We start from the raw sequence: 13,168 nt of genomic DNA on the forward strand, positions 1-13,168 counted from the left end.
TGTGACGAATGAGTGGTTGAGCGAGTTTGTTTTCTCGGTAAGGGCTTTGTGTGATGCCCTGTACGTGAGAGACGTGATCGGGGGTTTCTCTCTAGCCCCCCCTGCCTTACCATGTCTCTATTTCGGCGGTCTTTTTTTCCATACAATAGTCTAGACGACTGAATTAGTGCTTCATCGCAGAACACAAAGGAAAAAAATCAGCTTTAACCGCAAAAAACCCTAAAAAGTTTATTTTCTGTTAAAGATTATTAGTAAAATGTCAGACCGGTATTAAAACTGGATAAAAATATGGGAACATGATTATAGTCCACAAGAAATATAATCGTTTTAAACGTGCTTAGAAAATTATAATGCTAACGTGAAATGAAATCGCTCAAAACATTTACATTGGTTTACATAAATTGAAATACTTTAAGAAATCTTACGGGCAAGAATAGCTTTCCTTTTTGTCCCTATTGTCAATGTATAGTTCATGCTAACGAGAGCAAGGTTTAAACTTCAGTGCAAGGGAAATAAGATTTTGTTTTGAGAACAAAAGAAAATAAAAATTACAACCTTAGCAATCAATTTTTGTAACTATTTTCAGATCCAATCCTGCTCCATTATTGCCTAAAGGAATATTTAATATAGTCCGCAAAAGCAGCGTCCGTTTTGCAAGAAGTTGCTGTAATTAGTAAGATATCTTAAAATAACTTCGATTGTACTGTTAGTGCAAAGACTAAACATACCTTAATTTGAGAATATTTTTCTGCAGTTATAAATATGCGTGTGTATTTGTTCTTCTCTTCCCCCTTATGCTTTCATAGAGACAAAGCTAAATCACAGAAACAGACCATTCGACCCATCTAGTCCGTGCCGAATTATTATTCTGCCTGCTCCTATCGACCTGCACCTCAACCATAGCCCACCATACCCCTCTCAATTATCCAATTTCTCTGAAATAAGAACTTCTCTGACAATATTTGATTTAATTTGTAGTTATTGTTCCACTTTTTAATTTACAACCAAAGCGAGTACACTCTATTGCCGAAGAGGATCCTCCCTTCAGACCTCAATCAACCCCATGGCTGCGGAGACCTATAACACGAGCTCATGTATCAAAGTCACGGACCAATCCACGAAGAGATCGGCTGCGTTTCACGTGCTGTCTATTTGCATACCGAGCTGCCATTGGTGGGATGGGGACGATGATGCGTGGGGAGTGACGTCGGCGGGGAAGGAAGTATTTAAAAGAGCCGTCGGGCCGGCGCTGAGTCACTTTCACGAGGTAGGGAGCCGGTTTTTGAGTTGAGTACATTGCAGGGGGTGTTAAACTTGCGTTTGCAGCATTGCGGATCCCATTGGAAGGCAGAGGAGAGCCGTGCCACGTTTGACAGCCGTCTGGACCCCCACTCTTCCTATAGGCACCTTGCACTCCTCCCAACAGAACACCCGCCCCTCTTGCCCTTGATTGAACTGCAGCTTCAGGGGGCACCATGCCGAGAGAGTTAACAAGGAACCCGATGCAGAAAATATGGATGCCTTACAAAGACGAGAGGCCCGCAGTACCATCCCAATGTGAGTCTGCCCTGGGAGAAGGCAGCCGTTTTATTGTGTTAAGGCTCTGTTTGTATTTAGTAGAATGTTACCCTGTCTGATCAACTGCAATTTTTAAAATAATCCCCAACGGTTCAAAATAATCTAGCATCAATTAATTTTTGTTAACGATGTTAAAAGTGATGATGAAAAGCGAATCATGACACAACCACCATTGCAGGTGGCTACAGATTGTTGGGGTTGATTCAGTGTGTCACGGAATGTCATTGCTGTTTTACTGGCATGCGGGCGGCAGTCGATCAATGTTGGCTTTTCCTTTTGTTATGTAGGCTGATTTTTTTCCTCTCGCTCCCGCTTGTTCGTTGGCTCTCACTTTTCATTGGTATCAAGCAGTGGTCTGATCTGTCGTTTGAGATTTCAATCAATCCAAGCTTTCTTCCCCCCCCTCCCCTTTGCTGCCCCCCCTCCTCTCTCACTCCCCGCTTTGCTGCCCCCCTCCTCTCTCACTCCCCGCTTTGCTGCCCCCCTCTCTCACTCCCCGCTTTGCTGCCCCCCTCCTCTCTCACTCCCCGCTTTGCTGCCCCCCTCCTCTCTCACTCCCCGCTTTGCTGCCCCCCTCCTCTCTCACTCCCCGCTTTGCTGCCCCCCTCCTCTCTCACTCCCCGCTTTGCTGCCCCCCTCCTCTCTCACTCCCCGCTTTGCTGCCCCCCTCCTCTCTCACTCCCCGCTTTGCTGCCCCCCTCCTCTCTCACTCCCCGCTTTGCTGCCCCCCTCCTCTCTCACTCCCCGCTTTGCTGCCCCCCTCCTCTCTCACTCCCCGCTTTGCTGCCCCCCTCCTCTCTCACTCCCCGCTTTGCTGCCCCCCTCCTCTCTCACTCCCCGCTTTGCTGCCCCCCTCCTCTCTCACTCCCCGCTTTGCTGCCCCCCTCCTCTCTCACTCCCCGCTTTGCTGCCCCCCTCCTCTCTCACTCCCCGCTTTGCTGCCCCCCTCCTCTCTCACTCCCCGCTTTGCTGCCCCCCTCCTCTCTCACTCCCCGCTTTGCTGCCCCCCTCCCCTCTCACTCCCCGCTTTGCTGCCCCCCTCCCCTCTCACTCCCCGCTTTGCTGCCCCCCTCCCCTCTCACTCCCCCCCTTTGCTGCCCCCCTCCCCTCTCACTCCCCCCCTTTGCTGCCCCCCTCCTCTCTCACTCCCCGCTTTGCTGCCCCCCTCCTCTCTCACTCCCCGCTTTGCTGCCCCCCTCCTCTCTCACTCCCCGCTTTGCTGCCCCCCTCCTCTCTCACTCCCCGCTTTGCTGCCCCCCTCCCCTCTCACTCCCCGCTTTGCTGCCCCCCTCCCCTCTCACTCCCCCCTTTGCTGCCCCCCTCCCCTCTCACTCCCCCCCTTTGCTGCCCCCCTCCCCTCTCACTCCCCCCCCTTTGCTGCCCCCCTCCCCTCTCACTCCCCCTGAGACTGTGCGAGCGCGTTAGCCGGGTTATGTAAGGACATGCTTCCTGTGAGTGCTGCTTTCTCTCTGTTCTGAAGTTGGTTCATGAAGGTTTGCGTTGTTTGAGCAGAGGGGATTTTTCCTTGGGCACCTCCTCGCCTTGCATCTGACTGAAGCCTCTGGTGACGCGTGCATCATCATTTTGCTTTCGATAGTCGTCGGAAGTTTATTTTAAAGAGCCAAATGTACTGCCTGTGGTGAAGTTTTTTGCATCATAAAACAAAATTGTTCATAACTTTACATTTTCAGGAGTTACTGAGGAAGGGTTCAGTTTTAATCTACGTTGCACACCGTGGAACAACTTAGTTCAGTCGTGATGCCATTATGTCACTCGCCAGACGGACAGTTTCCATAGTTACCTGGAACTCAGTGCGATACAAACTAAACGAGAAAGAGTGTAATTAATTCTTATTCTTTGGTATATTGTCTCCATCGCTCTGAAATATGCTTGTGGGTCCTTACCCACTTTCTCATGCTAGCTTTCGATAACTAAAATAATTCTGAATCCGGCTTGTTATCACTGACATGTTTGGTGGAAGTAATTTTGGAGCAGTGTACAATGTTGCTCTAAAGAATACTTTTAAAAAGTGAATTGGTGTGGTGGTCATGCACTGTTCCGAAGTGTGACGGTGGAGGGAAGAAGCTGTTCCTAAAATGTTGGGTGTGTGTCTTCAGGCTCCTGTACCTCCTTGCTGATGGTCGTGGTGAGAGGGCATGTTCTGGGTGGCGAGGCATCTTATTTTGAAGATCCCCACGATGGGGCTGGCTGAGTTTACAACCCTATTCTGCTTTTCCCAATCCTGTGCATTGGTGCCTCCATGCCAGATGTGACAGACCAGTTAGAATGCTTTCAAGGTACATCTGGATTACATAGATTTTGGTATGAACAATGGGCCACTTGTGTAAAATCCAGCTGCAGTACAGGTCCAGCAGCAACCGCAGTGGCAGAGGCACTGATTCAGGCCTTTCTGCCGCTGTCGGGGTGGAGTTTGCTCGCTCTTCCTGTGAGTTTCGCCAATTTTCTGGTGGGTTAATTGCCCCTAGTGTGTTAGGTGGAATCTGGGGGTGAGGGAGGTAACGGCTGTGTGAGGAGAGTAAAAGACCAGTGTTATGATGGTGAGCTTATGATTCTAGAGTGCAGGGGTTACTGTGGCTAGTGAATGGAGAAGTAGGAGATCGATGCATAAGAGGTTGGGGGGGTTTGTTTTGCTTTTTGTTAACAGATTCCTCAGATCCAGCAAGTCCAGACTAACTCGCAGAATGTTCAAGAAATTCAGTGGCTCAGGGTATGTCTGTGGAAGTGAAGAAACAGTCAAAGTTTGAGTCCGAGGTCCTTCGTCAAAAAGGGAAAGGGGGGGGGGAGAGAGAAATGTCTTGTTGCTTGTGTTTTCATTTGCTGAGTGTTGTGGGTATGCTTTGGTGCCAGGATGTGTGGCAACAGTTACGTGCTGATCCCAGCACGTCCATCGGCGTGTTGGTTGCTAACACAAGCAACATATTTATAGTGTGCCCTGCCGCTGTCCGTAAGGAGTTTGTACATTCCCTCTGTGCGTTCCTGTTTCCTCCCACAGTTTAAAGACCTACCTTTTTGGTAGGTTAAGTGACTGTTAATTGCCCTGTGATTAAATCGGGGATTGCGGGGCAGTGTGACCCAAAGGTCTGGAAAGGCCTATTCAGTGCTGTCTCAAATAAATAAGTAAATGAAATGGACTCTTTGAGTCATCTGCCCAGAAACCCCCAAATTAACCCTAGCCTGATCACAGCACAATTTACAACGACCAGTTAACCTAACAAGTTCATCTTTGGACTATAAGGGGAAACGTGTCTGCTAACATGAACGTGACAAATAAACCTGAATGACCAGTATTTGCTAACTTGGTTTATTATTGTCTGATATACTGAGGTACAGTGGAAAAACTGTTTTGTCTGCTATCTGTGCAAATCACCTTCTCACATCAGCGCTGTGAGGTAGTACAAGAGAAAGGATAAAGTGGGTCGGAATAGAGTGCAAATCGACTCATCATGAAGAGAACAGTTTGCAGTGAGTCACCACGCTCTAAAATATCCGTGTCCCAGTTGACCTTTACTGATTTTTTTATTGATGCAACATAGAAAGTGTTCTGTCTGGACATATAATGGCTTGGTATGGCAACTGCTTTGCCATTGACCACAAGAAACGGCAGAGTTGTGGACACAGCTCAAACATCAGGTACGTCACCCCTCTGTGGACTCTTGTCCGTACTTCCCTTGGTCTCAGTAAAGCAGCCATAAAATCAAAGACTGGGCCCATCCTCGGCATTCTCTTCTCCCCTCTCATGAAACCCTGAAAGCATGTACACCAACTCAAAAACAGCTTCTAAGCTGCTGTTATCAGACTCTTGTATGAAAAGGTGGACTCTTAGCCTCACAATCGACCTTGTTGCACTTTATCATTTACCTGCACTACACTTTGTAGCTGTTGCACTTTATTCTGCGTAGTTAATTTTTTACCTTGTTCCATCTCAGTGCACTGTAATGATCTGTATGCACAGTATGCAGAACAAGGTTTTCGCTATATTTTGGCAAATGTGATGATAGTAAAGTAATACCAATAAATGGAGATGAACAAGAGGTTGAAACTAGTGTACACAGTTCGAGATTATAGAAACGGTAGCAGGACCTTGGGGGGAAAAAAAAGTGTATGTATTTTATACTAATGCATAAGGCATAAATATGTTACGATTAAGGCAGACTAATGTAGTAGAGCACTTGAAGGCATGAGTTTTTGCCCATGGTATCTCAGACTTTACTGTTAGTAGGACAAGTTTTCTTCAAATGACAATATCCTGTTTCTTTTAGTGCACAAATTTTTGATCGTTTGCTTGTTAACACTACCAATTTAAATGAGTGAGTGCTCTTTCTGTGCTGGGCTGATAGCATGAGCAGCACATGCCAAGTGCTGGAGGAACTTGGGTCAAGCAGCATTAATGGAGTGGAATAAACGGTCAACATTTTGGGCCAAGACCCTTCAACAGGACTGGGAAGGAGGCAGAGCCATATAACAATTACAGCACGGAAACAAGTCATCTCGGCCCTTCTAGAACCTGGAATGAGAAGATGGGGTGGAGGGGGAAGGAGCATAGGCCGATAAGGTGAGACCAGTTGAGGGGGATGAAATGAACAGCTGGGAGGTGATGGGTGGAAGAGGTTGAAGAACTGAAGAAGGAATCTATTCGGATGGGATGGAGGACTATGGAAGAAAAGGAAAAGGGGAACCAGAGGGTGATGGGCGGGTGAGGAGGAGGACTCCCTTCCTTCCCGTATTTTTATTCTGGTACCTTCCCCTCATGTGTTCTTGTGTATCATCTCATGTCTTGTACTCCCCCTGCCCTGTATTTTTCTGGCTTCTGCCCCCTTCCTTTCCAGTCCTGATTATGGGGCGTGGCCCGAAATGCCGTCTGTTTATTCCCCTCTATAAATGCTGCCCAACTTCCTGCTGAGTTCCTGGATGTCAGCATCTCTGAAGATCTATCCTGGATGTAACATGTTGATGTAATTGCAAAGAAGGCACTACAGTGGCAACATTTTCATTAGGAGTTTGATGAAACTTAGTTTGTCACCAAAGACTATTGTAAATTTTTTATATATTCTGTGGAGAGCATTCTGATTGGTTGCATTACTGTCTGGTGTGGTAAGTTGCAAATTCAGCCAGTTCCATGAGCACTAGTCTCCCCACCTTAGAGGGTATCTTCAAAAGGTGATGCCCATTGTTGAGGGTCCCCCATAACTCAAGATATGCCTTCTCAAGGAGGAGGTACAGGAGCCCGAAGACAGTCAATGTTTTTGGAATAGCTTCTTCGCCTCTGCCATCAGATCTCTGAATGGGCAATGGAGTCATTTACATTACCTCACTTTTTTTATTTGCTCTTTTTGCATTACTTAATCCTTTTTATATGCAGCGGCTTCTGGTTAATTGGGGCACAGTGGGACCAGTACATTATGGCTTAATTGAACAGTTGCCCCAATTAACTAGTTTCATGAAAATAGTTTAAGGTAAAAAAAGATAAATTGAGTAGCTATGTATTTAACTGAAATGCAGCACAAATTAGAACACTACCAATACTACTACAGTACTATAAAACTGTATTAGTTCCTGATAATTATTGATGAAGGAATTCATCTGTGTCACATTCTTTTGACTGTAATTGAACAAATTTTGCGTATGCACCTGGTTCAGAAAATGGACTGCCTTCATACAATGCTGTTGATGATTGAGTCTTCAATATTGATTTTAATTGTAACATTCAACATGGTTGATAACTTCAAATTCTTCGTAGCTCTGAACTTGAAGTTGTGACATTGTTAGATTTTTTTCGCACTCGCAGCAGTTTCTGAATCTCCCAAGTCTGGATGCTTGAAACTGCAGTGGGCAAGGCGGTTCTGAATTGTCTTGCTTATTTCTCACCAAGTATCAGTGACAAAAATCGCTGCTTTTTGAAGGCAAACACCCACAAACTGGCGCTATTTTAAAAACTTTTTGCTGGAAGCAGTGTAGTTGCTAACGACAATGGAAGTGCACATGACTGATGCTGGTTAAAAACTTCTCAGCAAATTTCCTCCTAACTTAGTGGTTTATTGTTCTCAAATAAATCAAGGGAATTCTAGCTATTTTCTCGATTAGTTTTTGTTCTTTAAGAGTTGCCCCAAATAAGCAGCTGCCCTGATTATCTGATGGCACAGTTAATCTGACTACATTATATTATTGTAATTTAATTTGTATTATGTATTCTTGGTACAAGACAACTTTCATGACACGAGGCAGTGATATTAAATCTGATTGATTCCTCCTGATATGTGTGTTCCAGCATTGCAAAATCTCCTGTTCATGGTTTGTGCACCTGATTGGATAATGTGCAAATAACCTCCCGAGGGCAGGAATCCTTGGGTCTATGCAACAGCTGTCTTGACATCCTAGAGTAATTAGCAACCAGTAAACTATCTTCTGTGAAATGTAAATCTGATGCAATGTCAATGCAGTAAATATTAAACTGGAAATGGGAATTTGAATTGTAAATGATGGCTTTACAAAGATAACCTTCAATGTATGGGTGTGGTGACCTTGTGGCTAATTCATGTGATTCCTGGCCTTGTTACTTCTAATGCTTAGACAGAGTTCTGGCGGAGGGCATTTGAAATGAGGAATTGTAAAGCCTGATTTATACTTCTGTGTCAAATGTACGCCATAGGTACCATGTACCCTATGCCGTAGGGTGACGTGCGCCTCCCCAAAAAGTAACTCGTGTGTCGCGGTGACTCACTGCAACAACTGTGATTGGTCTGCTTGGTAGCATCGCATTTCGTTCTACGCATTTTGGGTTGCTTTTCTCTGTCATGTCTGTACGCTGATGCGAAATAAATGTTTGGAGACGATGAACCAATTGTCAAATCTACCTGCTGACATCCGAAAATATTTGAAATGCATTTCCTCATCCATGTCTCTCAGGAAGAAACTCAACACAGTGGCATAGAAACCCCACCACCAACTAGAATTTTGGCGATGAATTGCAGAGCGACACAGACTCAACAACGCATGCTTGCTACAGCGTAGAGCTACGCGAAAGTATAAATCAGGCCTACGGCATAGCCCATACGCAGAAGTGTAAATCAGGCTTAACTTTTTCCCTTCTCAGAGGTGCTCCCTGACCTGAATATTTCCAGCATTTCTTTTGTTTCAGATGAAGGGAGGTTTGATTGAGGTACACAAAGTTGAGCTGTGGATGGACAAATGCAAGCAGGCTTTTGCCAGAGAGGTTGGGTGAGACTCAACTAGAGGTCATAGGCTAAGTGTGAAAGGTGAAAGCAGGGGAGCACGATGGGGGAGCCTTTTCGCTGAGATGGGTGTGTGAGTTTGGAGCAAGCTGCCGGTGGAAGAGGTTGATGTGGGTTCAATTGCAACCTTTAAGAGAAGTTTGGATAGGTACATGGCTGGGAGTGGTATAGAGGGCTATGGTCCAGGTGCAGGTTGATGGGACTAGGCAGAGTAATGGTCTAGCATGGACTAGATGGGCTGAAGGGTCTGTTTGTGCTGTCCCACTCCAAAACTCTACCTTTTTCCAGCATCTCTGGTTTTTGTTGGTTTTTTTTTTTTAGCAGACTTGCATTTAGAGGCTTGGATTATTCTTGGATAAAAATCAAATCTTGCCGTACTGGTTGGAATTTAACTTGTGTTTAATTCCATCCTTGTCTAATGTCCTTCATGGAAGGAAATTAACTCTTTATCCCTTCTGTTTTCTGTCACTCCTCACCCACTGGTATGATCCATCATAGGATCTTTAAGTCGTGTGTAGCTGGGAATCAGTAATTAATAACTCTGACTTTCCCACCAAAGCTGGTGTGGCTTTGAATGTCTTGGGGTAAATTTGTACTGACAGCAGTTAGATGCATGAGATCAAGATTTAATATTAGCTTTGCTTGCTGTGTGTCCATCAAACACACAGTGAAATGCATTGTGTCAGCGATCAGCATGGTCAGATAATGAGCTGGGGCAGTCCGCAAGTGTTGCCATGCATCTGGCATCAATGTAGCATGCCCGTAACTTGATAACCCTAACCTGTTTATCTCTTGAATGTGGGAGGAAATTGGACCATACGGAGGAAACCCACATGGTCATGGGAAGAACATACAGGTAGTTGCAGGAATTAAACCCCAGTCTTTAGCTGGCACTGTAAAGCAGTTTGCTTGGTGCTATGCCACCATAGTTGGGAACTGTAATTAATGCTTGTTACAGAAAAAGACCCTTGTGCTTGTGGCATTGACAAGGCCGTTTTCAAGCCTTGCTGGTGATGTAAGTGAAACCACCCTTAAAGGGACTGTAGCTCAGTGGTAGAGCATTAGACTGCAGCATTGGGGTTAGCACAGCGCCTTACAGTACAAGTGACCTGGGTTCAATTCCCACTACTGCCTGTTAGGAATTTGTACATTCTCCCCATGTCCATGAGTTTCCTCTGGCTGCTCGGGTTTCCTCCCAGTGTTCTGCGCGTGTGTTCTGTGGTACCTCATGTCTGTTATTTCAGTGTGGTAACCTGTTGAGCCAACACAAGAACGCAGTCTACTCTACAGCAGTCTTGTTACTATCATAAGCCAGGGAGAATCCCCAGTATTACATGGCAAAATGTTACTCTAATATTGCATAATATTACCAAAGGCTAGTGTTTGGGGATTTACTGTTAGTATGCACTGAAGCCATTTCCTTCCTCAGCAGAGGATGAAGTTTTTTTGTCATACTGCAACTTGCTCAGTGTTTTAATTCGTGCTTCCACAAATGCTCTCAGCCTTCAACCCGTTACTGCTTTGATTCGGAGTTTGTTTTCCATAAGATCGCCATTGTCGCCTTTGAGCGTGTGTGGGTCGAGCCAGTGGGCAACACTTCAGTATTCCTGTGGTAGTACTGGCCTCCGCCCTGTCTGCGTGAGATGTTGCACCCAACGGTCTCATAAGCCGAAAGGTATCAGTTGGAGAATGGTTTCAATAGGAAACCACACAGGATTTGATGGTAATGTGCTGAATAGTCCCTGAATCACATGGGCAAAGTGCATGTAGTTTAAGGTTACTGTGAAAAGGTTTTAAAGTTCTTTCTTATGATATGTCTTTCTCTTAAGTAGGAAGCACTCCTAAATTCAGTCGTAGAGTAACAGAGTGGAAACAGGCCCTTTGGCTCAGACTAACCAAGTTGTAGACATTCGGCCCATAACTCTCCCAGCCATTATACTGATATTGTATCATACTGCCATGAGAGCTTCTTAAAATTCAGATATATTGCATGTTTGCATTAACAGCTTACACGCCTAGGGATATCCAGGGACCTGCTCGCAATTGTTGACTCACATATTGGTGCCAGCGCAGCATGCCTGTAGTGCTCAGAACACAAGCAACAACTGGAAAATGGAGGTTCCTGCGTCACACGCACATACACCTACCTCTGTCCCTAGGGCAGGCCACCTCCAGGTGTCCGGTCCTTGGCCCCGGACTCTCAGATCGGGATACCACCGTCCAGTCCTTTACACTTCCACTGTGGTGGCTGTGTTCTGCAGGTGGAGAGTGTGCTTTAGCTGACGTGAGTGTAATCTGAAGCAGTTTATTCTTTGTCACAATTCTAGTGCAGTCCATGTCCAACGTCCTGATGGGTAAGCTGGTGTGTGTGGTATTGGTGTACTGTCGTTGCAGTGGCATTGGTTAGTTGCCTAAGTTGCCAGAACTAAGGAGTAATAGAGAATGACAGTACAAACAGACCATTCAAGCCATTCGGCCCATCTATTCCATGCCCAATTGTTACTCTGCCCAGTCCCATTGACCTGTCTGGACCATACACCTGCCATCTATGTACTTATCCAAACTTAAATGTTGAAATTGGTCATGCGTTCACCGCTTTTGCTGGCAGCTGGTTCCACACTCACACCATGCTCTGAATTAAATATTTCACCTTTCACTCTTGGCCTATGACCTCTAGTTCTAGTCTCACCTAACCTCAGTGGAGAAAGTGCTTGATTTCAGCTGATCAATACCCCTCAATTTTGTATTCTATCAAATCTGCCCTCCTACTCTGTGACGTGCCATAGCATCTGTTGTGCACCTGGCCCTAATGCACCAAGAAAGCAAGAAACACTTGTGTCAGAACACTGTTTCTGGATTTCAGTTTGACATTCAGTACCATTGTCCCATAGACCTTTTGGAACAAACTCCTACTCTTCTGTCTAAATACGCTGCTGGGCAGCTCGGTGTTGGACTTCCTAACGAGCAGACCTCAGATGGTCACAGTACCCAACTGCTTCTCCATCCACATCATCCTCAACACTGGTGTCTCCCAGGGCTGTGTGCCGAGCCCATAGCCATGCATTGCTCACACGTGACTGCACAGGACAGACACCTGAGTCACCACATTGTCAAGTTCTCCGATAACATAACTGTTGAGGCTCATCAACGACAAGATGGCCTACAGAAAGGATGTGGAAGAGATCAAGGCCTGATGCCAGGCAAATAACCTTAATGTCAACAAGATGAGGGAAATGGTTACCAACTTCAGGAGAACTCTCACCACTCACACTCCTCACAGCAGTGGAAGCTTCGAGTAGTTTCAAAATCCTGAGGTTGCACATTTCACACAACTTCTCCTGGTCCCAGAAGACATTCTGCACAGTCAGGAATGCTCAACAGTACCTGTACTTTCTGAGGAGGCTAAAGAACTACAGAGGTTGGATTTAAACATGTCTATATAGATCTGTTCCTCTCTGGAGTAGCAATATGATCACCTCCATCATTCCCTCTGGTTGTAAGAACGTAGAGCTGAGGCGTTGTGGGGCCTTGGTCAGACACGGAGTATTGTGAACAGTTTTGGGCCCGATATCTAAGAAAGGATATGCTGGCCTTGGAGTGTGTCCAGAGGAGGATGGAGTATGATCCTGGGAATGAAAGGATTAATGAATGAGAAGTGTTTGATGCCCCTGAGCCTGTACTTGAGTTCAGAAGAATGAGGGGAGATCTCGTTGAAACCTATGGAATATTATCAAAAGACTTAAATAGTGGACATAGTGTTTCCAATAGTGGGAGACTATGGATCCAGAGGGGGCAGCCTCAGAATAGAAAGACAGATGAGGAATTTGTTTAGCCAGGTGGTAGTGAATCTGGTGTTCATTGCCACTGATGACTGAAGGCCAAGTCATTGGTACATTTAAAGTGGAGATTCATAGGTTCTTGATTAGACAGGGCATGAAGGCAGGAGAATGTCATCGAAGAAAAAAACAGGCATGATTGAATTGCGGACCTGTTACTGTCTTATGGATGCCAATAGATTGGGATATTTAAATTGTACTTGCTCAGCATTATAGGAAGAACTGCAATTTGTTTCTAAACAGTGGTTTTGATTCCCTTTCTAGATGTCTCCAAGTCCTTTATTGCCTTTGAAAAGTGCTTTTGAATTGTAATCACTGGAGTGATGGTGCAACCAATATTAGCCGCAGTCAGCAACATGTCGCTGGCCATGTAACTGCTATTTTCATATTGTCACTTTAGGAATGTGGATTGGTCAGGACACTGGAACAAACCTCTTTTAAGAATGGGTAATAGAAAAACGTAGGGCTATTTAGGAGGAAAAGGTTAGACTGATTTCAATAGGT

The 13,168-nt window shown here is 45.4% G+C and overlaps 1 protein-coding gene across 4 annotated transcripts in view; it reads left to right on the forward strand.

The window, feature by feature from the left end:
• The window catches only part of pfkfb3 (6-phosphofructo-2-kinase/fructose-2,6-biphosphatase 3), a 101,891-nt gene that overhangs the window by 51,828 nt on the left and 36,895 nt on the right, over window positions 1–13,168 (forward strand). For 3 of the 4 annotated variants that reach the window (XM_072241448.1, XM_072241451.1, XM_072241449.1), the window contains exon 1: window positions 1,269–1,557. The exons of the other annotated variant lie outside the window; for it this stretch is intronic. In XM_072241448.1, coding sequence (XP_072097549.1) covers window positions 1,476–1,557 — 82 coding nt within the window. In that variant the 5' untranslated portion in view covers window positions 1,269–1,475. Of the gene's footprint in view, window positions 1–1,268; window positions 1,558–13,168 lie in introns of those variants that run through there. 4 annotated transcript variants of the gene reach the window in all.

Source organism: Mobula birostris, chromosome 23 (assembly GCF_030028105.1).
Source record: "Mobula birostris isolate sMobBir1 chromosome 23, sMobBir1.hap1, whole genome shotgun sequence".
Classification (NCBI taxonomy): domain Eukaryota; kingdom Metazoa; phylum Chordata; class Chondrichthyes; order Myliobatiformes; family Myliobatidae; genus Mobula; species Mobula birostris.